Here is a 26,630-nt window from a genome sequence, read left to right as displayed (position 1 = left end):
ACCCCCCGAGCCGTACCCACCGCTGCGGCCTCGGTGACCTGGGCCCACGTCTGTCCCCGAAGCCTTTGGGCCCCATGCAGGCCTCTCGGTCACTGGGCTGGGGCCTGGCCCCCCCCGAGGAGAGGGGGCTCAGACCCTGGCGGCAGTGGGTGCTGAGGGAGGTGGCATGGAAAAATCCCCCTGCACCCAAACCTGCTTCTGGGCGTCTCTCAGGGCCGGGCATGGCACCCCCGACCCTTTCTCTTTCCCTATCCCACGCGAAGCAATCTCATGGCATGGGGGCAGCTCAGGCCATGACCCTCAGGCCCCTGGCAACATGGGGGGCTGGGGGACCCCCCCCGGCACCAGCCGGCCGGTACCTTGTCCCCAGATTGGCGTGGCAGGGCAAGGGAGGCAGCCCGCGCTGTGCCCCGCCACCCGCCGCGACGTGATTCATTCATATATTTATCCTCTCGCTCGCGTTTAATGGCAAATTAATATTTTACAGCTGGGGAAGCAATAAATCACCACCTTAACTGCCTCGGCTCTACCTGCCCGGGGACGCGGCCCCCCGGCTTTCCCCGATGGCGCGGCACCCGGCTCTCCCTCCCTCCCTCCCCCCCCCGCGGCCGCCCCGTAGAAAAGGGCCTGCAAAATACAGGCCTTTCAGGCCCCCGCGCAGGGTCGCGTCGGGCTGGCAGGAGGCCCTGGGAAAAGAACGCCGCATTCACAGTCAAGCGGCTCCCTCGGACGGCAGACAATGGAGCGCTGGCACCGGCTGGCACAAAGAGAGGGCCTCGCGCTCATGGGTGCGTGCGTGTGCATTTCTGTGCCTGCGTGTGCATGCATGGGCGCATATATGCGTGGGTGCCTGCGTGCACGTGTGTCTGCTCCCGTGCATCGTGTTTCAGCCCCGAACCCACCTTGGGCCAGAGGGCAGGGAGGTCCCCGCCACCTTTCGTTTGGGGGTCGGGGAGAGATCTGGCTCCTACTCGCCATGGCCACAGCCTAACGAGCGTTGCCCGTGCCCTAAGATGCCCCTGCTGACGCCACGCTCGTGCCCCGTGGCGGGCTGTGTCTAGGCCTGGCCCCGCACCTCTGTCCCCTGGAAATTTTTTGCTACAAGGCCAGACTCGAGCTGCCGAGACCTGGGCCATGCAGGGGCAGTTCAGCTGGGGGAGAGGGGCTGCTGAATTCCCCCCAAGGCCAGAGGAGACCCTGGCAACCTGCAGCCACCTTGCCAGGCCAGGGCTCCCTCTGACGCCCCAAGCGTCCTCTTAACCAGCACGAGCCCCCGCCCTGCCTCGCCGACGGCTCTGAAATGGCCCGGGGTCCCCGGGAGGATTTCGTTTCTCTGCCGCCCGGGCCTTTGGCGGCACGACGCTGGCACGGGCTCGTGGACAGGAGACGTGGCTGCCTGCTCGTGCTGCCTGGTGACAGGCGCTCCCGTCCAGGGGCTCAGCGCCTTCCTCCTCCCCGTGTGAAGCTTCTTGCATAACTTCTCCCGGCGCCCTGGGCGGCCAGTCGGCCCGTCTCCGGTGCCAGCCCTGCGCCGTGCACGTGGTGGGGGGCGAAGGGAAGATTCTTGCTCTGTTTTAACGGGGTCATGCCCCTTCCTAGACGCCAGTCCAAGGCACAGCGCAAAGGGGGAGCATCTCGCCCTGTGCCCCTGTCTGTCCCGTGACCCCCCGGCATCCCTGCACGCACGCTCGCTCTCTTGCACCGGCGCACGCCCCATGCCACGCTTCCCCCCCCTTCCTTGCACTGACACCAATGTGCTCATCCATTGGGGACACACCGTTACCTCGTTTTTAGAGATGAATAAATAGCACGCCAAGGGGCAGGTCAGCTAACGCCCTCTGATCGAGGGCTGCAGCTAATCTGCTCTGAGCAGGGGCTGCACCGAGGGGATCCCCAGCCCAGATCTAATTGCACGGCCCTGGGGAAGCCGCGGAGGGGGTCGGATCCTGCCAAGACGGCTGCATTTCTTTCCCTGTCCCCTTGCTAGCCCTCTCGGCCCCGTGCAGGGCCGTGCCCCAGGAAGATACGGGACTCAGCCACGTTGTGCTAGCATTTGAGAGGCTTTTATTCAAGTCAAGGAATGGTTACTGACAGCTTAGAAAAGGTTAAATACTTCCGTTCTGCGTGAACCCCTGCGGCACTCTTCCCAGCCCCCTTCCCCTCTCCCAGATGCTTGGCTTTTTCCGGCCAGTCCCGGGTCCGAAAAACAAAAAAACAAAGAAAAAGAAAACCCTCTAATAGATTTTCATGCCCAGGGTTATTGGTCTCTCTCTCTCTCTTTTTTTTTTTTTTTTTTAACCCCATTGGAGTCCGTGGTTCAATGCAACCCGGTAGGGATCTTGGCATTAAAAAGGTTAACAATATTTATTAAAATACAAAAATACACTCGTTTCTCAGAATACAGGCAGATTATTATGGACTTTGCTTGGTTTTCCTTCCCGTCCCCCCCGCCCCCACCTCCCCTTCCCACCCCAAGCCCCTCTCAAGAGCTGAACCCTTTAAGAATATTTTGTTTTAAAGCTAAAGTAAGAAACCTAAAGGCATTGAACATCATCAAAACGGACCAGAAAGAAATGCCCCCCCCCCACTACCAGCCAAAAAAAAAAATACCCCCCCGTCTTATTTCATTGGTTCCCTTTAAGGGAGGGGGGTGGATCTGGCAGGAATAAGAGCCTTTTCCCTCTGCTAGGATGGATTGGCGTCTCTATTGCAAGCAAGAGAGACTTTGGGTCGATGCTGAGATTCCCCCATGCGTGATCCGGCCACATTTCTCTAAAAGGAGGGAGAATATTTCCCTTCGGGGTGGGCTTTTTTTTTCCTCTCCCCCCTCCCCTCCCTCTGGCTCAGAGGTCTCCGGTTTATTATAGGCACCCTGCAGAAGCGGGAAGTGTCGTGGGGTGGGGAAAAGGCTTCATCTTTCTGCCCCCCCGACCCCCACGCACATGGTCTCTGAGAATGAAGGAAAAAATAAAACCCCAATAAAATTTGAGCATCGTCTACAATCATGTGTCAGAGCCCCCGCCCGGCGGATCGCACACGCACACAGGCACACGCCTGCTCTGATGTACTCGAGCTCGCTGGCCCCGGCCCACGCCTCTCCCCCCACCCCTCCCGCGGCCGCTACCCTCCTGGGAAAGTCAAACGCGCACACACACGGTCCCTGCACGCAGCGGGTTAAACCGAACTGCAGGAATCTGGTGCAGTGTGAAAGCATTTGACTGAGAGCTACGCCACTTGCTCGCTCGCTCACTGCTCTTTCAGTAAAAAAGCCCTGTCGGGATATGTGCACGCGTGCCCATGGAGCCGACACACGCAGGCCCCCCCGCCGAGATACATGTCAATGGTTTGCATTGGTTTTTGTTTGTTTGTTTGTTTGTTTTTTTTGCTGTAATACATTGATTTTTTTTTTTTTTAATCATCTCTCCCTTGCTCCGTTCCCGGCCCCCCGCCTCCCTCCCAACAAAAATGAGCCTTTATTGCATTGGTAGGTAACCTTTTGGCACAGTACAAATGGTTGGTGCACTTCCGTGTTGGTTGGGTTGTTTTTTTCTTTTTTGACCCCTTTAAAGAACAGAAATCGGCAAATACCGGGTTTAAGAAAGACTGTCTCTATATAAACGGGGCGGTTTTACTGCATTCGATAGAGCATCGGCTAAAAATTAACAATCCCCCCTCCCACCCCCTTTCCTTTTATTGTGATCGTCGGTGTTGAAACAGATTCCAGAAAGTCCCGATGGCATCTTTTCCCTGCTCTTTTGCTCTGGTTTTTTTTTCTCCAAAATTATTATGATTCTTAAAGAACCATGATTATGATTTTTATGAATTATGATTCTTAAAGATTTTAATTGATATTCCCCGCTCTCTTTCTTTCTCTCGCTCTTTTTTTTAAATCTTTTTAAATAGAACTTCCAAGTTAGAAAATAGTTTCTCTTCTCTTTTTTTGTCTTTTAAATTTTAATAGAATCTGCTTCTCTTATCAGCCCATAGATTTAATATATAAGCATATACAAGAAAAAAAAAAGTCTCTTCCCCCTCCCCGCCCCAGCTCTGTACAAAAGTTGCTCTGTCTTTTGTTTGTTCTGTTTTGTGCATTCTATTGCCTTTTTTTTTTTAATAATAATAATAATTCCTGGGGGGAAAAAAAAACCGAAAAAAATAGTCATATTTGAGTTTCCTGCACTTTCTCCTTGGTGTGGGTCTGTATTATATAAGGTTCAGAGATAGTGGTGACCGGGGGCTGGAGAGAATTCCCCAGGCTGTTTTCTGTCCAGTGGGCCCCATGTGCGGGTTTGTAGGTATTATAGTTAATATGGTCATGAATGGTGGGCAACACAACGGCCCCCTCACCTGATACGCCGCCGGTCGGAGCCGCCGTTGCCGCCGCCGCGGGTATGTCCTCGTCCACCTGAATGATCTCCACGGTCCTGGCAGCCGTCACGGTGCTGCGCTGCTGGTGCCTCTTGCGGAGTTTGTAAAAGACAATCAACATGGCAGCCGCCAAGAGGGTCACGGCCACGAAGCAGCCGATGATGATCTTGGTGGTCTTCATCACCTCGTCCAGGCTGGTCTGCATCTTGTCGTTGGTATCCGAGGTGGGCACCGCCACCTGCTTGGGCATCCGCGTGGTCTGGATGAGCACGGTGGTGGTGGTGGTGTACGCCGGCTGGTACCCGGTGGACGTCGTCGGCACCGGCTTGGTGAACTTGGGGGACATGTCCTCAGGCGAGATCTCCGTGGTCTCCACCGTGACGGTGGTGAAGAAGCTGTAGTTGGACGTGTTGAGCTCGGCCGTGCTCACGTTGAGGTAGGCCGAGGCGTTGGAGTTGCCCGCCACGTTTGTCACCATGCACGTGTAGACCCCCGTGTCCGTGAGCAACACGTGCGAGAAGTTCAAGGTCCCGTCGTTGAGGACGGAGATGCGCGGGTGGTTGGACGCGTGGCTCAAGACGGTCCCGTTGGGCAGCAGCCACCGCACGGAGGACATGGAGGGCGTGTGGCACTTGAGCTCGGCCACCCGCCCCTCGGAGATGTTGAGGTCCATCGGGGCATCCATGATGAAGGGCGCCGAGCACTGGAACGAGGTCTGGTCCACCTCCACCAGGAAGCGGCCCCGCATGTGCATGGGCGCGTGGCAGCGCCCGCAGCAGGTGGAGTTGGTGGGGATGTACTCCCGCAGCCACCAGGACAGCCACAGGATGTCGCAGTCGCAGCTCCAGGGGTTGTGATGCAAGTGCAACTCCACCAAGTACCGGAGGGGGGCAAAGAGGTCGTGCGGCAGCGAGGTCAGGTTGTTGTGGGCCAGGTTGAGCTCCACCAGGGCCGTGAGGTCGTCGAAGGCGTTGCGCTCGATCAGGCTGATCTGGGAGTTCATAATCCACAGCTTTTTGAGCGACTTCAACCCGTGGAAAGACCCCGGCTTGATCTGGGGGAAGTTATTCCCCGACATCTCCAGCTCCTCCAGCCCCACCAGGGGCGTGAGGTTGGGCATGTCCTTAATGTTACACATCCCAAGGTTCAGGTACTTGAGGTTGTACAATCCCTCGAAAGCCCCCTCCGAAATGTACTCCAGCTTCTTGAGCTCGCCCAGGTCCAGGCGCATCAGCGACGGGACCCGGTTGAAGGCGTAGGACGGGATGCTCTCGATGGGGTTGTTGCGCAGCCACAGCTCCCGCAGCTTGGACAGGTACTCGAAGGCCCCGCTGGGGATGACGGTCAGCCAGTTGTCGAACAGCTCCAAGGTGTTGAGGCTGGCCAGGCCGTTGAACGCCCCCACCTCGATCTGCCGGATGGCGTTCCTGCCCAGCTGCAGCACCTCCAAGTGGTGCAGGTGCCGGAACGTGTCGGCTTGGATCATCTGGATGTTGTTCTCCATGAGGTTCAGGTAGCGCGTGTTGGACGGGATGCCCTGGGGCACCTCGGCCAGGCCGCGGCGGGTGCACACCACCTTGCTGAACTGGTTACTGCAGGAGCAGATGGACGGGCAGTTCTGGGGTCCGGCCGAGGCGGCGGCTGCACACAAAACCCACGCTTGCACCATGAGGTAGACGGCGGAGCGCAGGGCAGCGTTGCAGGCGTGGTGCACAGTTACCTGCCACAAGAGCTTCATGATGTGGCATGTTCATAATTCACCATCGTCCGGGAGTGGGCACGGAGCGGAGAACTGGCCCGGCCGCGCGCCTCTCTCCCGGGCTGGTTGGGGGGTCGGGGTGTGGGGGGAGGGGGGGGGAGGGGGGCAGGGAAAATTTAAAAAAAAAGAAAGAAAAGGGAAGTAAAGCAAAAGCCCCCCCCCCCCCCCCCCCGGTCCCCCCCCCTTAGTGTGCGCCGGCACCTACCTGGCAAGGCAGGGTCAGCGCTGTGCCCGGGGCAGCTCGGGCTGAGTTGGGGATGCACAAAAGGGGACAGAGGGAGGAGGAGGAGGAGGAAGGGGGGAAGAAAGGATGGGGTTGGAGGGGGGGATGTGGGGGAGAGACAAAATGGCTCCTAGCGGCTGCCGAGCGGGCACGGAGGAGGCAGGGCGCGGGGCGCAGGGCTGGCGGGCAGGCCCGCACCGCTATGCGGCTGCATCCCTCGCACCTGCCCCGGGCACGGCCGCCCGCGCTCCGCTGCTTCGTCCTTGGCTCCGGCTGCTGCTGGCTCCGGCGGCTGCCAGGGGCCTCTCCATCGCCGCCCCACCCCTGCCAGGGGCCAGCGGTGCCCGGGCAGCTCCGTGCGCCCCTGTCCGCGCCGCCGAGCCCCCCCCTGCGCTCGCCACCCCAGCCCGGTGCCAGCCGGGGGGGGCCCGGTGCCCTGCTCCTCTCCTCCGCGGGCCACCGGCGCTCCTGGGTGCCAGCCAGGGGCGCCCGGAGCCCCGCATCCACGCCGGGCGCCGGGGGGGCAAGCGGGGCGCAGCGGTGGGGCTCCCCCGGTGCAGCGGATGCCGCTAACGCCTTTGTTGCCCGTCGACTGCAGCAACGGTGCGGGGAGGAGGAGGCGGAGGAGGAGGCGGCGCAGCGGTGGCAGCCCCGGAGCCCGGGCGCATGGGCACGGTTGGCGGCTAGCGGCCCCGGCAGCTAGCGGTGCCGGTTGCTCTCACATCCTTTTGTCCTTCAGCAGCATCGCGGAGGTCCTGCTGACGCATCGTGTTCCCAGCCCGAGCCCAGCCGGCAGCGAGCGAGCGATGGGAGTGATGCAGGGCTCCGCCGCCCCCTCCCCTGCCAGCCCCCGGAGCCGCCACCGAGGTGCTGAGATCAGCTGCCTCCCTGCCCGGGGCTGCCAGCCCCTCTCCTCCTGCAGGGCCAGCGGGGAGGGAGGGAGCAGGGCAGCCCCCAGAGCCCTCCCCCAGCTGGGGAGGGGACGGGGGGGATGCGGCTGCCGGGACAGACGACACCAGGTACCCTCCGGACCTGCTCCCCGGAGCAGGGGGGGGCGACACCAGGCCCTGGGGTCTCCTTTCCGGCAGCACAGAGCCTGGCTGGGGGGCTCTGAAAGGTGGGGAGGTGGGGGGGGGGGGCGGGGAGCTGAAGGAAGGTGTCCGCGGAGGGGGTGCCGCTGCCCCCCAGCCGGCTCCCTCCTGCTGCCCTCCGGATGCCTGGGGGTGCAGGAGGGGGGCTCTGGCCGGACGGCAGGTCTGGGGTCCTGGGGGAGCGGCAGCATCTGTGCCCAGCCTCACGGGCTCCGGCTCCTGGGCAGAGTCGGGCACTCAGTGCCCAGCAAAGCCCCCTGCCCCCCGTGCCCAAGCCCAGGCGGGCCCAGCACGTGCTCCCCACGGCACCGCGGGCCTGCCGGGGGGGGGGCAAGTCAGCAAGTGTGTCTGGAGTCCCCATCCACCTGGGCGCAGGACTTCGCCCCCCTGCCCTGCCTCGGTGCTGCCAGGGAAAGGTGCTGGCTCGTTCTCCCTCGGGGGTCACGGGTGCAGTGGGGTGATAATTAACTGTGCATGGAGGGGTCTCCTACTGCAGCGGGGGGTGGGGGGGGAGCACCCTGGCTTTGCCCCGGATCTGGATCCCGCCGCACCATTCGCGCGACGCCTCTGGGCCCTGCCATGACCTGGTGCAAGTCGAAGCAGCCGGGAGCTCCTGGCGCTGGGGTGCCCCTGTGGCTGGGACCCAGGCTGGGCTTCCAGGAGGGGTCTTGACTGCGGGGGTCCGTGCTAGGCAGGGGTTCGGGGCCACGGGCCTACGTGCGGACTCGCGGCATGGGAGGTATTCACCGCCACGCGTGTCGGACTTGGGGCACGGCGACGCATCTTCCCGCGGGGAAGTCAGCCCTGCCAGAACGAGACGCCGTCACCGCAGCGCGCGCCTGGCCCCTCGAGCCGCTTGCCCAGTGCCTGCCGCCGTCGCCGGGGAGCGCGCGCTAGGGGCTGTCCAGGAAGGACCCTGCAGCCTTCGGGTTGCCTGATCTGTTCCATTCGCAGTCCCTGCTCGGGTGTCAGCCCTTCGTTCGGGCTGGGGTGCTCCACGTCCGCCTGACTTTTCGGGTTGAGTGTCAGCAGTTGCAAAAAATGCGAGACGACGGGGAAATCTTTGGGGCGCTTTGAATGTGGTGGGGGGGATCCGAGCCAGTCCGGCCCAGGGGCTGCGCACGCCCGAGTCTGCCCATGCTCAGTGGAGACGCGTGACGAGTTTTGGCAGCTCTCTGCTCCCAGCATGCCCCGGCCTCGGGCTGAGCTGGAAGCTCCCGGCCGCTGTTCCTGGACTCTGCGTGCGGGGAGACGCGTGCCGGAGCTGGGAGCAGGGTATGGCGGGGGGCCTGCGCCAGCTCCATGCCAGATGGGTGGGGAGGGGGCGCAGGTCTGCGCCCACTACCCAGCCGGGGCTGGGATGCAGCCCTCCTGTGGCTGGCAGGAGATAACAGCCTACTACTGCTACTGGCTTCTACACAGCTCCAGTGCTAGAGGTGTCTGCCAGTCAAAGCTCCGGTTTGGGGGGCGCGTGCATGGCAAAGCGGGGACAGTACCTGTCCCGTGGCAGCACGGGGCATCGGCGGTGCTCGGGGCCCGTGCAGGGGAGACGCTGCAACCGGGAGGGTGCAGGTGCTCCCGCCGCTCAGGAAGCAGCCAGCGAGCCCGTGCTGCTTTCCAGCCCCCGCCACTACGTTGCCCTGCAGTGCAGGACATGTCACTTAACCCCAAAGTGCGCACATGCGTGTGTCTTGGTGTGCTCCTCCCATTCCTGCTGCCCCCGCATCTGCCTTTGCAGCTGGGCTGAGTGCTGGGGAGCAGGAGGGGGCGGGGAGGCTGGTGCTGCCTGGAGCAGGGGACTGGACTGGAGGTGACCCCTAGAGCTGAGTGTCTCTCCTAAAGCCCGCAGCATCTCGTTGCTGTTTCCAGGGGCCTGGGGGAAGTGTGGGAGGAGAAGCAGCTTCCTCGGGGCCCCCGGCAGGGTGGGGGTAGTGAGTGGAGCCCCCGGAGAGGTGGACCCTGTGCCTCTGCCGGTTGCACGTGGGTCAGTAGCACTTTGAGACTGACGGGGTCATATGCAGCTGAGCTGGAGGAGCTGCAATGGTGTGGGGGGGGGGGTGTTTGCGTGCATGGGAGGGGTGGCGTGCAGGTGGGTGTGCATGCGCATGTATGTTACGTGCATGAGTGTGTGCATGTGTGTGTGTGTTTGTGTCCTGGTGAGTGTGCATGTGTGTGTCCATGTGTCTGCGTGTGCGGCCCTGTCCAAGCCTAATTTTCTCTGATTCTGTGAGTGCAGGTGTGCTCATGTGTGCATGAATATATGCATGTTTGTGTGTGTGTGTTTGTGTATGCGCCTGTTGGTGAGTGTGCATGAGTAAGCACATGTGTATTTGTGTGTGTGGTCCTGTCCAAGCCTAATTTTCTATGACTCTGAGTGCAGGTGTGGGCACATGTGTGCATGCATGTGTGCTGGTGGGTGCATGTGTTTCTGTATATGTATGTGTGGACGTATGCGTACATGTGAGAGTGCACGTGTACACGCACTCTGTGCACCAACACTGTCCATTATAACAGCCTTATCTGACCCCTGCACCTCCGCTGCTCAGCTGGCACGCGGAGCTGGGTGCTGCAGACTGCTCACCTCGGCGGGCACGGCTGCCAGGGAAGACGCGAAGCAGTCGCGGGCAGCCCCAGGCAGCTGGACCCGCCGGGCACGATCCCGGGGCCTCGCACCCGCTCAGCCGTGTCCTGGTGGCAGCTCGGACTGCGGGGAGCTCGAGCCGGGGCCCCGTGGGCGAGCGGCAGCAGGGCCGTGCTCGGGACTCCTGGCCCCGTTCTCCAAGAATCCTGAGCCTCCTGCCCGTCCCCAGCGCCCCTGGGCGGAGGTGTCTCACTGCCCGGGTGTAGGCCGATACCAGCTCCTCCCTCCACGCGTGCGGGATGGGAACATGCGTCTGCAGAAGCCGGGTCGAGCCAAACGCAAGTAGCCAAGCGGAAAGGTCGGGGCAGGAAGCGGGCATTGAATTGCGTGTCTGGAGCTGCTGGGGGGGCACCCATTTCTGCCCAGCCCTGGGGCAGAGAAGGAGGACTCCCGGGTCCCGTTTCCTGCTCATGGTCTCAGCCCGGGCACCTGCTTGGCACAACCCAAGCCAGCCTGTCGGTCGGCGACTTATTAAGGAGGATCTTGTGCCGTGTCAGGAGACGAAAGCCCCGGCAGGCAGAAACCGCTGCTAATCGCCCTAATGACTGGGCGCCCGGCAAGCTGGCCTCGTGCCACCAGCCACACGGGCTGTGCCAGGCCTCTCCCTGCCTTCCCCGTGCCAGTCGGGCTAATTCAATTAACGAGCCGTTCGCCTGATGGGCCCCGACGGCAGAGGGACGGATCGGGGCCGGGTGCCGCAGGCGCTGGGGCGAGCTCACTATTCAGCAGGCCGGCGCGCTAATCTCTCCCACGCAGACAAGGCTGTTTGCCCCCTCTGGTCCGGGCTCGTTAAGGCAGTGAGCTAATGAACTTGCAGCTCCTCAGCGCTCTGGCTTCCTGCAGGGCCAGGCCGGCAGCTGCAGAGGCTGCTCCGCCACCGAGGTCCAGGCGCAGTTGGCAAAAGCCGGTTCATGCCACAGTCGAAGCCAGTCGGCCCATAACTGGGCCCAGTGGCACCAGGGTCCACGTGGGGAGGAGCCACCCTGGCAGGAAACCAGGGGCCTCTTGCTTTTCTTTCACCAGTGGGGAAACTGAGGCAGGGAGGGGTTTGCTACAGTTGCCTGCATGTGGCCGCCGCTTTGGGGTTTCTGTGGCTGGTGGGGACTCCTCACCCCTTCCCGGCACTCATTTATCTTAGATTCACCAGTGGGGAAACTGAGGCATGAGAGTGGGGCTAGCTCGCTCGGGCCCCCGGTCCCTGGCATAAGCAGCACAGGGCACTAGGGCGAGGTCTGCAGGTGCCGTACCAGGAGGTGCCCTGCCTCCCTGGCCCGATCATCCAGCTCCGTGCCCAGGAGCGCATGGCTACCTGGCACCGGAGCTTGGGGCAGGGCATTTAGTTTGGGAAACACATGCACGCTGCCCCGGATGTATGCCTGGACCCACGCGGGTACGTGGCTTCAGCTGCTTTTGGGGCTGTATTTGCTGGCATCTGGCAGGGAGCCCATCGCCTGCAGCTCAGCTGGACGGGTCGTGCCAGGCCGGTGGCACCGTGCCCAGCCCTGCGTGTTCCTGGGCACACGTGTTTCATGGGTGAGGGCTCCGTGGCGTGTCCTGAGACTGGCCTGGGCTGCAGAGCTTTGCCCGTTGCCTCTGGAGGAGTGCGGGCCATGCTCCCGGGATGCCGTTGCCCTAACACGGTGCCTCCCTGGACCCGACGGGCTCCTCTCCCCCCCTGCACTGGTCTCGAGAGACCCAGGTTGCCGGGAGAGCACCCTGACCCCAGCCAGCTGCACCGGGGACCTCAGAGCCGTGGCGTGGCATGGGCGGGCTCTGTGCCATTGCACTCACTGGTGACCTTGGGCATGGCATTTGTTCTCCCCGCGGCGGGTCTGGAGCTATCTGTGTGTCTGGCAGGGGAAGGCGGGGGGCAGCATGCAGCGCAGATACGCTCCAGCGCTAATAGGTGCCTGTCAATGCATCGGTGCCAGGCGGGTGCCAGCGCGCTCACGCAGCGTTGGCTGTCAATCACGCGTCACCGAGGGGGGTGGCGGGCCCGGCTGCAACCTCCAGCTGCTGTTGGAGGAGCCAGGGCACCCGCGCCAGGGCTGGGGCGTCACTGGGCAGCTGTCACCCCACTCCCAGGTGCCCCCTTGAACCCAGAACCATGGGTGGAGGGCTGGAGGCTGCCCACACCTTGGTTCACACATGCATGCAAGTGTATATGTGCACACAAGTGTGCACATGGGCATAAGTGCTTGTGCATAGGGGGTGTGCGTGCCTATGTGCATCTCTATGTGTGCACAAGTGTGTGGGAGTACACGCCAGCTGGGCCAGAGACAGGATGGACTCATGCATGTCCCGGGTATTCTGGCTTCTGCACACGTGCGTGCGTGTGCTCTCCCCCAAGCTCTCTCTGGCCTGTGAGGCTAATTTACACTAGTAACCCGGGGAGGTCAGCACCAGGTGCAGCATTGTCCTGCTAACGGGCTCCCTGCCGGATCTGGACCCACCTCAGGGTGGGGGTGGGGGCATCAGGACCCCGTGTATTTCTCCCCAGGCAGGCAGCACACGTGTGCATGCACACATGTACCCATACACATGTACTGGGGGCTGGGGAATTTCATGAGTTGCCTTCATTTACCGAAGTGGAAACTGAGGCACAGAGGAAAGGAGCGGGGTCCCCCCAGCCCCTGCCAACCTCCTGGGAATATGCCCTGGGGTGCCACGACTGTCGTGATCAGGCACTCAAGGCATTGGGTGTACCAGTGGGGGCGTGAGCCTCCGCACGCTTGCTGAACACGCATTCATGCATATGTTCACTCGTGCATATACATGCATGCGTGCACACGCACACATATATGCGCGGCAAGGCTGGCACTGCACAGGGGGAGCGTGCCCGTGCCCCTGCTCCTGTCTGGGTGTCACGGAGGCAGGCGATGTGGGCACTGGGGTTGCTGCGGGCGCCGGGGCGCTGACGGCCAGCGTGTGCCGCAGGTGGAGGTGGAGGTGGAGAGCATGGACAAGGCAGGCAACTTCATCGGGTGGCTGCACGTGGACGGTGCCAACCTCTCCGTGTCGCTGGTGGAGCAGGCGCTCTCCAAGGTGCACTTCACTGCCGAGCGCAGCCCCTACTACAAGGCCCTGCTCAGCGCCGAGGAGGCCGCCAAGCAACGCAAGGAGAAGGTCAGGGCCCCCCAGCCCCACCAGTGTCCCTCACTCCTGCCATTCAGCCCCAGCCCTGCCGGTGCTGCTCACTCCCAACCTGCAGCCCCCCCAGCCAGCCCTGGGTGCCTTGCACAGGTGGCCGTGCCGTAGCTGATGCTGCGCTCACCCCTCCGTGTGGCACTGGGGCTGGAAAAGCCCCACTTTGCTCCTCGCACCCCATCTCAGCTGCCTGCCCCCCCCACACACAGGTGTGGTCACACTATGAGGAGGCGCCGGCGGAGGAGGCGGCACCGGTGCAGGAGGAGAAAGAGCGGGCGGCCAACTACAAGCCCGTCTTCGTCACCGAGATCACTGACGATCTGCACTTCTACGTGCAGGATGTGGAGACAGGTGGGCGCCTGGGTCCCAGCCGGGCGGGGAGGCGGGTCAGGCATTTCCCCTTGCCCCAGCCTGGGAGCTGCTTTGGAATGGGCATCGCTACCCTTGGACCCAGGCTACAGGTGGGAAAACTGAGGCAGGGGTTTGGCCGTACTCTCCTTCCCTGGGCGGGCTGGGGTAGCGCTGGCGGGGGGTGGCGCGGATCCCCCAAGCTGGGCTGGAGACAGGCTGCTAACCCGGGGGGCTGCGGCCACATTGCCCTGAGCCATGCCCCCCCCGCCGCAGGGGCCCAGCTGGAGAAGCTGATGGAGAACATGCGGGCCGAGATTGCCAGCCATCCACCCCTGGAGGGCTCCTACACCCCGCGCCGTGGGGACTACTGCATCGCCAAGTTCGTGGACGGGGAGTGGTGAGTCACGGCCCCGCGTGCCACGCCATGTCGCACCACATCCTATTGTGGCCCGCCCTGCCACAGCGTGCCATGGCGCGTCACACCACGCCACGCCGTGTCTGCCTGGGACCCGGGGGGGCGCTGATGCCATGCACGTGCCGCATCTGGGGGTCTTGGGGGCAAGGAGGGACCTGGGGGAAACCGCTCACCCCCGGTACTGTCCCCAGGTACCGGGCCCGGGTGGAAAAGGTGGAGTCTCCAGCCAAGGTGCACGTCTTCTACATCGACTACGGCAATGTGAGTGCGGGGAGGGTGGCCGGGGCCCATGGGGATGGGCTGGGACCAGGCCTGGGCTTCCCCGGCTGGTGCCAGCACGGCCACGGCCGTGCCCCTGGCTGACACCCCCCTGTGCCTTGCAGAAGGAGACGCTGCCGGCCACACGCCTGGGTGCCCTGCCGCCCGCCTTCAGCACCCGCGTGCTGCCCGCGCAGGCCACTGAGTACGCCTTCGCCTTCGTCCAAGTGCCACAGGACGTGAGTACCACCAGCTCTGGGTCAAGCGCCCCTCTGTCTGCCCGGCAGTCCACCACCGAGCTCGTCCAGCCGTGGTGCCAGGCGCAGCCCAGCCCTAGCTGTACCTCCTGGTACCCGGGCACAGCCCATACCCCCTGCAATACCTGCCCCCCCACCCCGGGCATGGCCCAGGCCTGACGGTGCCCCCGGCATGGCAGGAGGAGGCGCGGGCGGACGCAGTGGACAGTGTGGTGCGGGACATCCAGAACAGCCAGTGCCTGCTGAACGTGGAGTACACGGCGCCCGCCTGCCCCCACGTCACGCTGCAGTTCTCCGACTCCAAGAACGACGTGGGGCTGGGGCTGGTCAAGGAGGGGCTGCTCATGGTGGAGCCGCGCAAGGAGAAGCACTTCCACAAAGTGGTGCGTGCCGCGCCGCGGGTGCCTGGGCCCCCTCCCTGGCCGAGGGCTCGGGGGGTTGAGATGCAGGACGCCTGGGGTCCCTGCTCGGCTCTGATGAGGAGGGGAAGGGGCAGGGTTGGAGGGGCTGCAGGTCAGGAGTGAGGGGCGCCAGCAGGGCGGGGGGCTGCACGGTGGGAGCGAGGGGCACCGGCATGGCCCCCCTAACATCTGTGCCCGCAGATCACCGAGTACCTGAACGCACAGGAGACCGCGAAGAGCGCCAGGGTAAGTGACCCCCAGTTGTGGGGGGGCAGGATACAGGGGAGGGGGCTCTGTGGGAGTCTCTGTCAGCTCTGACCCCCTCCCCCCACAATCTCCCCCCAGCTGAACCTGTGGCGCTACGGAGACTTCCGGGCCGACGATGCTGACGAGTTCGGCTACAGCCGCTGAGGGGGCTCCGGACCCCCGGCCCCCCCGGCCCTGCAGCGGGGGAGAGGCCAGGCCTGGCTGCGCTTCCGCCCTCCCCCCAGCAGCTCTGGGGCCAGTGGGTGGGGGCAGGAAGCCCCCCACCTCTGCCCCGGCTGCTCCTTTCGGTGTTCAAAGCTTCAGAGGCCCAATAAAGTGCCGCGCTGCCCAAGCCGTCTCTGCCTGCTGGGCTCGGGGGGGTCTAGGAGGAGGGATTTGGGACCCCAGACACCTGGGTTTTCTTTTGGGGGGGGTCCACGATCCCATCATGCACCGGGGGCAGTGCCTGTGGAGGCCACGGTGCCTGTTGGGGAGGTGTGGGGCAGGGCTTTTGGGGTGCACCCAGCCTGGCTGCCCCTCGCCCCCGACCACAGCCCCGTGCCCATCCCCAGCCCTGGGCTCCCCCCACCATTAGTCCTGCCGCCCGTCAGGCCGGGGCTGGTCCCAGCTTGGACTGGAAGGTGGGAGCGTGGTGTGATCCGGGTCCTTTTCTGCAAGCTTTGGCACCAGCTGAGGACGTGGCTGCAAACTCTCAGCGATCCTCCCCCTCGCCCCCCAAGAGAGGCAAGAGGCAGGTCATAGAGTCGCACCATCCCAGAGCCGCGGGGGCTGCGGGGTCGCATCCAGTCTGAGGCAGGATCAGCCCCCATCCAACCCCCCCAGACAAACCCAACCTTGGAGCCGCACGACACAGCCCCCGCCCCTGCCCCCAGGATACAGAGGGGCCGTGGACACCAACCTCCTGCTGCTGCCAGGGGGGGTCATGGGCAGTGCTGACAGCCCAGGCCAAGGCTGTGCCCCCGCTGCAGAGGGAGGCAAACCCCCCCCCAGTGGGACCAGTCTGAGCAGGAGGGAAACCCCTTCCTGCCCCAGTGCAGTGTGGGGTTGAACCTGAGTGTGGGGGCAAGACCCTCCAGCCAGGACCTCGTGAGGTTGGTGCCAGCGGGAGCATTGGCACAGCCCCAGCCCCAGCCTGGGGTGCGGCACCCAGCACTGCAGGGCGGGGGGGGTGAAAACCCACTCCCAGCCCCCCCCCCCCCCAGAGCATTCATTGTTCCTCACTGCAGGTGTTCACGACCATCTCTCCTTTATAAAAGCCTTGATAGTCCAGTAATCAAGCCAGCCTTTTCAGAGCAATGTTGCAGTCTGCTACCTGCTCCTGGTGTCTCTCATTTGCCGGCCTTGGGTGGGCAGACGGGGTCACAGCATAAAAGAAAAAGTTGGACGAGATCAAGGACATCAACTTCACTGAAAATGAAAGAGCAGCGTTAACGCCAGTGCGGAGAGGGCAGAGAGATTAGCAGGAACCAGGGGGATGGTTATAAGCCATGAAGTCAGTTGACTTCCCCGCTGCTGCCTGAATAGTAATTATAGCTCTACCCATGGGAGCTGGTCTTCAGCAGCAGCTAGAGATTCAGCTTTGTTAAGCAGGAAAGGGAGGAGGAGTGAGCTGAAGACGAGGTCTGTCCCTGCTCTATGCTGCTGTAACTCGGGGGAAAACCTTTTCTCTTTCATTCTTTCAAAAACAAAGGGTTTGGTCTATTCAGGGGTGTGTTGTATGTGAGAAAATACGATACATATCCTGTTTACTCACATGCCACAGTTGCCTTTTCTCCTATAATTAGTGATTCATAATGGCGGGGGGAGGCTAAATGGGGAAAGACTTACCTTGTTTCAGGATGTGTGATATGCAGAAAGAAGTGGGGGCTTCTGCCTTGCCACATCCAGTGAATAAGCAGCCGCGAGCATACTGTATTTTATAAAGTACACATGCACCCCCCAACTTTCATTTACTGGAGATTAAGGGGTGGATCAGAAACCCAGAGATATGGTAAGTGCCATTTCTGTCTCTGCTGTGGGTGAGGCAGGGGTGAAAGTAAAGCGGCACGTGTCGTGCATCGGGCTCCAACCCTCCCAGGCTCCCAAGGAAGGATCCGTTTAGAATAAGGCATGTGTCATCTTCAGGGGCATCTTATGTGTGAGAAAATACGGTAAGTGGATTCAAACCAGCTGCCCAGCGTTCAGTTCTCATTCACAGAACTTCATCTTGAGTGCACCCCCCTCCTTTTCCTGCTTAACTAAAGCTGAATCCCTAGCTGCTGCTGAAGACCTGTGCCCATGGGCGGAGCTATGATTTCTCTTCAGGCAGCTGTGGGAGAGTCAGTTGACTTCATGGTTTCTTACCATCCCCTTGGTTCCTGCTAATCTCCCTGCACTCCACAGGTGTTAACGCTGCTCCCTCCTTTTTAATGAAGTGGATGGTGTCTTTGATGTGGCAGCCGGCCCCTCCCGCTGCTGTCAGCACTACCCAGAAAGCCCTTGGCCGCTGGGAGCCAGGACACCTGGGTTCTGTGTCTGGCCGAGAGGTAGGCTGGGGCAAGGGGCTAGGATCAAATAGCTGGGGGGACGTGTTATTCACTATATTATTCAGCCGGAAAGCAAAGCAAACGCAAATAGTTACAGGAACGTGCCCTCATGTGCTAAATTCTGTCTTGGAGGCTTAAAAAAACCCCAATGCCCACCAGGCAAATAATAGTCCCACATTTGCGTGGTGCGAGCCCTGCGGCCCTCCCAGGGGAGCGCCCATCTCTTCTCTAGCGTCACAGACTCAAAATCTCTGCTTTTTGAGCGTCTCCCAGATGTCGCTCCTGGTCGTTTCTGTACCCGGGTCGCGCTCGCCTGAGTTCATGTGACCCTGCGTGCATTCAGGTCTTAGGCTTAGAGCTAAAACCGGTCTGCAAGGTTGGGAGGGAGAAAAGCGGGGATCAGAAAGGGCTGGGGACAGAAGCAAGGCTGGCTTGAATCCAGACCACTGTTAACACCCGTGGGGTGGAGAGAGCAACAGGAATCAGGAAGATAGCAATTGAGCCATGAAGTCAATGGACTCAGCTGCTCTGTGCTGGCGTCGGGGCTATTGGCACCTGCTGCCTGTGGTGGGGCTGGGGGCTGTTCTCCGTGCCCCATGACATGCAGCCACCCCTGCTGTGAGACTCGACTGGACACCTCCCCACCCCCCACCCATTTGCCCCTGGCTCCGGGCAGCTTGGGTTAAAATTTGGATGAAGCTGGAAGCAAAAAGGGCGGGGGGGGAGTAATTGCACGAATGCCCCTTCCAGATCTGCCCCTGCCCCCTGGACACGCGGTCTTCCTGCCTGGCCCCTCTGCACCCTGGGGCGGATCCAGGAGCTGGTAAAGGGGGTGCAGGTGGAGCAGTGCCGCACCCCATAGAGTGGGGCCTAGAGTGTGATTGGCCAGTTGGAAACTGGAGCACGGTTACACCCCACTGGGAACGGGGCATGCACCTGTAGGCCCCAGCCTAGCAACTCCTGTGCCCACCCCAGACCTGGTTGCATTTTGCCAGCGTGTGGGGCATCGCCGGGCCCCCCTATGCAGTGGAGAGGGCTGCAGAATCTGGAGCATTGGGCACCTGGATGGTGCCAGGCATAGACGGGCCCATGGGGGCTGTCATGGCTCTGCTAATTACAAGACTCCACTAATTAAATGTGAGCGGTGCCAGGTGGGCCCCCGGGAGTCCTTAATGAGTGTGATTAGGATCCATTTCCCCTGTGCCAGGGATGAGCTGGAATGGGACCCCTGGCACATGGGGTGCCCCCACTCCCGCGTGACACAGGGCAGAGGCTGGAAGGGAGAGAGGAGCCAGGGGGACCCTGGGGGGTTGGCTCATGGGGTAGGTTCATGCCCTGGGGCAGACAGGCCTGAGCCGGGGGCAGGATGCAGTGGCGGTGCCAGCCTCCAAGCTGCACCTGGGCCCAGGTCCCCTCCAGTCCCTGCCCCTAACAAGGCAAGCGGGGACCCCCCTGGCCAGACAGGCTGGGGCGCTTGCACACGCGTGTGCTGGGGCACACAGCTCCTGGGTCTCTGCAGAGGGGCGCGGGACGGGGCTCCTTGTTCCTGCTCCTGGCACCACGTCAGGACCTCAACAGCGTGCTCTGCTTGTACAAGCATGCACTGGGACACACGTGGGTGTGTGCCAGGAGCAGCACACACCGAGTAGGGTGTTCGCCGTTAGGCACGGGAGCTGGCAGGTGCTCACCATGCTTGGTGCACGGGATGACAGGTGTGGCTTGTGCACAGTGACACGCACACATGCATACGTGAACTGATGCACACTGACCAACCTGTGCTGATATGCATGCACACATGGAGTCACACATACACACACACGGCAACAAACATACATGCACTGATGCACACATAGCAACCCATCTGTGCTGACCTGTGTGCACAAACACACACAGCAATATATGTACATGCACTGATGCAAACACCGTGTCCTGCCCATGCTGGCACACATGCACATAGAGCAACACACACATAGTGACATGCACACAGCAACAGGCATACATGCACTGAAGCACACACAGGGACCCACCTGTGCAGGCACACACACACACACAGGCCCTCTCCCAAGACAGTGACGTGCACTGATACACCCAACCAGTGGCATGCACTGTGCTGCACAAGGTGACACATGGAGGCTGTGGCGCAGAGGCATGCACAAACACCACCCCCAGACACGCACACACACACACACACACATCCAAATAGTGACCCACCCAGAGCATGGCACACACGTGGGTGCACAGAGCAACTCACACAAGCGCTGCCCTGACGCACACGACTCCCCCCTGCCCCATACATCAGCACCATGACCCACACACAATGGCTGCAATGCGTGTGTCCTGGTGTCCTGCTACACCCAGTGACACACATACACCCCCATGCACACACATGGCAATGCACAAAACACCTTCTGATACACACATAATGGCACACACTAACACCTGGAGCATCTCTCACACATGCACCCACACACGGTGACACACTAATGTATCTGGAGAGTGTCTCTCACACATGCACATACAGTAACACATTAATACAGCTGGAGAGTGTCTCTTGTACACACAGACCGTGACACACATGAATACACCTGGAGAGTCTTGCACACACACGTGCACTGTGACACATTTCTACAACTGGAGTGTCTCACACATATACACACACATGCACACACAGTGACATGTTAATACACCTACAGTCTTGCACACACATATACATACATATACAAAGTGACACACATTAATACACCTACGAAGTCTCTCACAGATACACACACACAGTGACACATTAATACAACTGCAGCATTTCTTACACACAAATGCATGCACACCCAGTAGCACACATTAATACACTGCCCAGGGGACAGGACGGATTGATGTAGCGGGGAGACTGATGTGCTTGCACATGCACATGCAACGTGTGGGTGTGCACAGAGATGAGCTGCAGCACTGGGGGGACCTGGTCGAATGCCAGGGCAGGGGCAGCTGCATTTTGTCCCAGGGCAGCAAAGCTCCTGCCAGCCGGCACGGCCCCCACCCTGGGCAGCAGGTGCCGTCGGCCCTGGCTGTGGGCACATAGCGGTCCGGAGCCTGAGCCACACAGCTCCTGGCTGCCCGCCAGCCTCCACCACTGCCAAATGCAGCCACTTCTGGGGCCAGCTGGGTAACAGCCCATGACGTGGCCACCTGGCTGGGCTGGGCTGCTGGTTGTGCCCACCCCGGTGCAGGGATGCTGGGGAGGGCCTGGATCCACCAGGTGGGAGGCTGGCTGGGACGCCGGGGCTCAGCGCCTCAGCCCTACAAACAAGCCACCAGCAGGGGTGGATCCAGCCCCCCTCCCCTGTAATTTCTGAACCCCCCAAACTTTAAAACCAGCTGCCTGGCAGCGGGGGAATGATTTCTAACCAGGCAGCAGTGGAGCAGTCCATTGACTTCATAGCTCACGCTCATCTCCCTGGTTCCTGCTGATCTCTTCACTGCGCAGGTGTTACTGCCCCTCTCTCCGTCGTAATGGTTGGGATGTTCCACTAATCAAGTTTCTGCCGCGCTGCTGTCTGCGCGCTGCTCCCGGTCATGTGGAGCAGGAGCCAGCAGCGTGCCCGTGTTGCCAAGAAGGCGACCGGCATCCTGGGCTGCATCGGTACGAGCGCTGCCAGCAGAGCAAGGGCAGTGATTCTTCTCCTCTCTTCAGCACTGGGGAGGCCACATCTGGAGTCCTGTGTCCAGCTGTGGGCCCCCACTACAGAAAGGATGTGGACACACTGGGGAGAGTCCAGTGGAGGACAACAAAAATGGTTCGAGAGCTGGGGGACATGATTTGAGGAGAGGCTGAGGCAGAAGAGAAGACCGAGGGGGATTCAATAGCAGCCATCACCTCCCCGCAGGGGGGCTGCAATGAGGATGGAGCTGGGCTGGTCTCAGTGGGGACAGGTGGCAGGACAGGGAGCAATGGGCTCACGTTGCACCAAGAGAATTTGGGATTGGATATTAGGGAAAACTCTCTCACTAGGAGGGTCATACAGCACTGGAACAGGTTACCCAGTGAGGTGGTGGAGTCTCCATCCTGGGAGGGTTAGGGTTAGGGTAGACAAAGCCTTGGTTGGGATGGTGGAGTTGGGGCTGGTCCTGCTTGGAGCAGGGGCTGGACTAGATGTGCCCTCCTGAGCTCCCTCCCAGCCCTCATTCTTGATGACTCTGCATCTCTCTCCTGTTTCCCAGCCCTGCGGCCTGTTGCTTTTAACTAACAAAAAACCTGAGCTCACTTTAACCCAGGTGTCACAGTGCCAGCGGTGAGGCATCGGAGGCGCTCTCAAGACGGGTATTTATTTTCCGGATCTGAGCTGTGCATTTAACAGTAGTGATGGCAGGATTCACAACAGATCTTTTGCCTACTTATTCCCTAATGTGTGGTGGTTTTAAAAAAAAAATCCTTTGTATGTACTCTAGCAAATGAGTGCACATCCCAGTAATGATATTTGCATAGTGCTCCCCCCTCCCCCCCTGCAGCATATTAACAGATCATCTAATTTCTCTTTAACTGGAGAAAGATGTTGGTGGTGAGTTCTGTGCGATGAGGAGCCACGCCGTCTGCGTCCGGGCCCTCCTTTTCCAAATCCTAACCTCACCCGTGGACACCGGGATGCTGGTTTTATATGGGCATCGTGCTGGACCTTTGGGGCATGTTGGCAGAGTATCTCTACTGCCCCCTCCTGCCCTGCCCTGCCCTGCCCTGGGGTATGAGGGCCATGCCCAGGGCTATTAGGGCAGCCTTGTCCAGCAGCTGAGATGCAACACGGCAAGTCCTGGATTAACTACATACAGCCAGGCTGGGGTGCAGCAGAGAAGGGCCCAGGGGAGAGAGTAGCCCAGGAGTCCTCAACCTCAGACCCTCTTGGAAAATGTCAGCTGTTTGCTTCGGTGAGAGAGGATCATGATGCCCCTTCATACATCCAGGGGGTGTAACACCTTGATTGCAGTGCCCAGGTCTGGTCCCTGCACCTCCAAGAGCAGAGAGAAGAGCAACAGCAGGTCCAGAGAAGAGCAGGAAGGATGAGGACCGCTATGGAGTGGCTTTGGGATGGGGAGAGCTGCTGGAGGGAGGACAGGAGAAGGTTTTACAACACCCTGGGCATATCTACACATGCAGTGAATGCACAGAAAGCTTACTGTGCAGGAAACTTTCTCTGGGAACGCGTCTACACGTGCATGTGGGGAGCAAATTTGCTCCTGATAAGAGCAGTTCAGGGCAGAGGTACTTCTGCCCTGCTCTGCTCCTATATTGCAGCCAGGGGAAGCTCTAGTCTCTCCTGGGCACCAGCTCTGGGCTGGCTGGGGTCAGGCCTGGGCTCCAGGGGGCAGGGGAAGCCTGTCTCACAGCTGGGGCAAGGACATTAAAATAGTCCCACGTCTCGGGCAGCTATTTATCAGCCCCCTGCCCTGATCAGGTGTTGGGGGCAGGGGGCTGGGAAAGTAGCCCCCTGCCCCAATCAGCTGAGGGCTCGCTGCCAGCTGCCCCAATGGGGAGACAGCTCCCCCCATGTGCAGGGGGACACAAGGAGCTCCAAGTCCTGAGACTATTCAGCTCCCACCAGGTGCCAGAAACTGAGCAGTGCTGGGACAAGGGGGTACAGAGACCTATCCCATCCCAGCACTACTTACCTCCCAGCTTCTGGGGCTAGCTGGGTAGCTGTGCCAGGACCAAGGTAGTTCTTTGTCCTTGGTGCTGGGACTGATGGGGAGCAAATTTGCTCCCGGCCAGCATCTACACATGTGCTACTAAGCATGATCTACCACGCAGTTAGTATACTGCCTGTATTCACAGGTGGTAGCTGACTGCAAAGTAGACTCATTTACTGTGCAGTAAAGGTTGTGCACATGTAGATGGTGACACTTTACTGCGCAGTAGATTTGTCTACTAGGGCAGTAATGCATCTCATTTAGATGTACCGACTTAACGGCCAAGAGAAGTCCCTGGGGATCGATCATTGCCTGTCTCCCCCCGGACAAGGACGAGGGGTCAAAACATGGACCGGGCAGGTGTCAGTTGACCACGAACACAGGCTGATTTTTTTTCCCCCCACATGGCATTAAAGTGCAGGGCTCGTGGCCACCCGCTGCGGTGGGAGCTGAGATCTCGGGCAGATCCACCCGGGACCGGACGCGGGCGCGGAGGGAAGGGGCGCGGGGCGCTCTGGAGCAGGGAGGGAGGGGCACGGCCTCCGCATCAGACCGGCCTGGACCTTAAAGGCTGCAAGGGAGAGAGGAGCAGGGAAGACCCTGCTCGGACCCTGTCATCTCCCGTCCAGCTCCGCGCTCTGCCCTGTGGCACCAGAGACTGGGCATGACGGACCTGGGTCTGACCGGTCCACGGCAGCTCCAATGCTCTTAACCTGCCAGCACATCTGCAATACCGTGACCCCCAAGATCCCCCATTAAAGACCCCATGAGAAGAATATGAAACAGGGGGATGTACATGCAATGGCAGGGCCACCAGTCACGGTACAACTGCTCCCTCTCTGCCCTCGCCCAGCTCAAGGAAAATCCCCCTCCCGTATTTAGAAGTCAAACGTGGAAACAATAAACCACACACCAGCCGGGCACGGCGCACCAAGGGCTGACACGGCTTACGGCCTGCTGTAATTTATCCAGCTCCTGATTTCTTCCCACGCAAGAGGGATGAGAGCGACCCTCTCTCCCCACCTCTTGGACATGCCTCGGTCTCCCAGGCATCAGCTGCTTTTTTTTCCAGCTGCCCCTGGGAATTTCCCCTAGCTCGTCCCCGGGCCAGGCCGTGCCGTGCCGTGCAGAGATGGGATGGAAAAGGATCCAGGATCTGTAGTTTCGTATGGGGCCAGCAGAGAGCTGCGGGGGTCACATCCAGTCCAGGATCAGCCCTGTCCAAACCAGCCCAGACAAACCCCACGTGTGACCTCAGAGCTGCATGACACAGCCTCAGGCATCGCCGGGATGCGGGGGGGCCGCGGACACCAACGTCCTGCTGCTGCTGGGGGGTCACGGGCGCTGCAGAGAGGCCAGGCCCAGGCCGTGCCCCGCAGCAGAGGAAGGGGAGACCCCCAGTGCGATCAGTCTGAGCAGGGGGAGATCCCTTCCTGTCCCAGTGCAGTGTGGGGCTGAGCCTGGGCTCAGTCCCAGTCCCCCACCCCAATCTGCCCCCAGGGGCACAGGGGGAGGCACCCCCAACTTGGCAGCCTTTCAATCCCTGATGCCACTGGCTTCCTTTTCCTTTCCCTTTCCCCTTCCCCGTGTTTTCTGGCCGTGCTAACGAGGCCGGGCTGGCTGACGGATGGAGCCCCAGGGAGCTGGGGGCAGGAGCCAGCCCCATAAATCGCAGGCCCAGCGCGGCTCATGGCTAGATGACTGGCACTGGGGGGGAGGGCAGCTCGTTGGCTCTTCCTGACAGCGACTGGGGGCAATGAGGGCTCCTCCACCCCTCCACCATGCCTGCAGGCGCAGTGGTGTGCCTCGCTTTCCCCCACGGGTGGGCATGGCAGGTTCCCAGAGCTGCAGGGGGGCAGGCTCAGGCTCTGTTTTCTGTGTAGCAATCCTTGGGCACGGTCAGCTCAGGGGAGGGCTGCATCCCTCCCCCCCCGGGGTCCAGGCTGGGCCCTGACACCTGCCCCCCCCGGGAGCGCCGGCCTTGGCTCCCGGGCCCGGATTTCACGGGGAGGGGCGCCACCTGCTGGCAGCACAGCTGCCTTGCAGGGCCCGGAGCCGGGGTCTCTCCTCCCGGGGCCCAGCCAGGCCCGACCCTGCTTAGCTTCCCCGGGGCCGCTATTAACCCCCTGCGTGCCGCCAAGGGCCCCAGCCCTGGCTGCCCCCCGGAGCCCGAGGCCGGGGTCCCTGGGGGTCACCCCTGCGGCGGGCCGTGCTGGCGGACAGAGCCCCCGCCCTGCTGCAAGGTGGTGGGCGAAGGGCCCCGGCTGGGGCTGGATGAAGGACACCGGCCCGGGCCCAGCCCAGCCCTGGCTCTGCCACAGGTGGCCTCGGGTGGGTCACTTCGCAGCCCTTCCCCCCCGCCCCGTGGGGGCCTAGGGACAGCGAGGGGGGGCAGGGTCCCGGCAGCGTGCACAGGCCGGGCAGCGCAGGCCGGGCCCGGCCTTGCCTCTGATTCCTGTCTGTGCTGGGGGGGGGGGCCGGGGGGCACCGGGAGCTGGGCAGGGCAGGGGCCAGGACCCCGCTATTCCTCGCCCCCCAGCTCAGCCCCACATGACACAGACCCCATGCTGCTCAATGCGCCCCGACTCCCCTTCTGCACTCCAGCAGCCGGGCGGGGCAGGGGGGGCTGCTGGTGTCGGGGGCAGCCGGGGGCACTTGCCCTGCCTCTGGGGAGAGGTGCCCGGTGCTGGCCGTGGAGGTGTCTCCATGTGCCTAAATCCTATCTCCGGAGCCCTGGCCGGGGGGGGGGGGGCAAAGGGGGAGAGCAAGTCTGGCCCCAGGGAAGGAAACAACCTCCCCGCCGCCGCCAGGCCCTGCTCGGGTTCCCGCGGTCGGGGGGCTTCGGGGGTCGGCAGCGGGAGGCAGAGCAGGGCCTTGCACCTCACGACCCCTTGGCTGCCCGTGCAGCGGCGGGGGGGCATGGCGTGTGCCCGGGACTGGCAGCTCCTGAAGGCCCCCCCGCCCCGGGGCTCGCACGCGCGCGTGGGAGGCGTGTTTCTGCAAGAGCGGGCACGGGCGTGTTTGGCCTCGGCGGCATGCAGCAGCGGCTGGCACAAAGAACACGCCTGTGCACACGCGTCCGGTGTCTGGGTGTGTGCACACACGGTCGGAGCATGGCCGGTATGCACACCCGATGTGCGGCAGGAAGCGTGCCAGGAGGCGCCGGAGGAGCGGTGTGCACGTGGCCCCACCTGCGGCACACGTGCCCACGGTATCCTGCGTGTGCCCCGGGCTCCTCTCCACCCGAGCCCCACGAG

The 26,630-nt window shown here is 61.8% G+C and overlaps 2 protein-coding genes across 2 annotated transcripts in view; one reads left to right on the top strand and one right to left on the bottom strand.

Annotated features, from left to right (window-relative positions):
* SND1 (staphylococcal nuclease and tudor domain containing 1) overlaps positions 1-15,509 on the top strand; it is a 231,867-nt gene extending 216,358 nt beyond the window's left edge. Inside the window, exons 17-24 of the mRNA XM_090041370.1 lie at positions 13,020-13,208; positions 13,439-13,580; positions 13,854-13,977; positions 14,187-14,256; positions 14,379-14,492; positions 14,690-14,893; positions 15,113-15,157; positions 15,257-15,509. Of these exons, the coding sequence (XP_089897496.1) occupies positions 13,020-13,208; positions 13,439-13,580; positions 13,854-13,977; positions 14,187-14,256; positions 14,379-14,492; positions 14,690-14,893; positions 15,113-15,157; positions 15,257-15,322 (954 nt within the window). The 3' untranslated portion in view covers positions 15,323-15,509. The remainder of the gene's footprint in view (positions 1-13,019; positions 13,209-13,438; positions 13,581-13,853; positions 13,978-14,186; positions 14,257-14,378; positions 14,493-14,689; positions 14,894-15,112; positions 15,158-15,256) is intronic.
* LRRC4 (leucine rich repeat containing 4) lies at positions 2,589-6,276 on the bottom strand. Its single transcript, XM_090041365.1, has one exon. It carries the CDS (start codon positions 6,104-6,106, stop codon positions 4,160-4,162), a length of 1,947 nt encoding a protein of 648 aa, XP_089897491.1. The 5' UTR covers positions 6,107-6,276; the 3' UTR covers positions 2,589-4,159.
* Positions 15,510-26,630: the final 11,121 nt, after the last annotated feature.

Source organism: Crocodylus siamensis, chromosome 4 (genome assembly GCF_052110815.1).
Source record: "Crocodylus siamensis isolate JL-2025a chromosome 4, ASM5211081v1, whole genome shotgun sequence".
In the NCBI taxonomy this organism is placed as follows: domain Eukaryota; kingdom Metazoa; phylum Chordata; order Crocodylia; family Crocodylidae; genus Crocodylus; species Crocodylus siamensis.
Note: the sequence above shows the minus strand (reverse complement) of the source record. Positions and strands in the feature narration are given on the sequence as shown.

Bases quoted from the DNA above. Each gene is read 5' to 3' on its own strand.
- LRRC4 (XM_090041365.1), bottom strand. From the start codon at position 6,106: ATGAAGCTCTTGTGGCAGGTAACTGTGCACCACGCCTGCAACGCTGCC.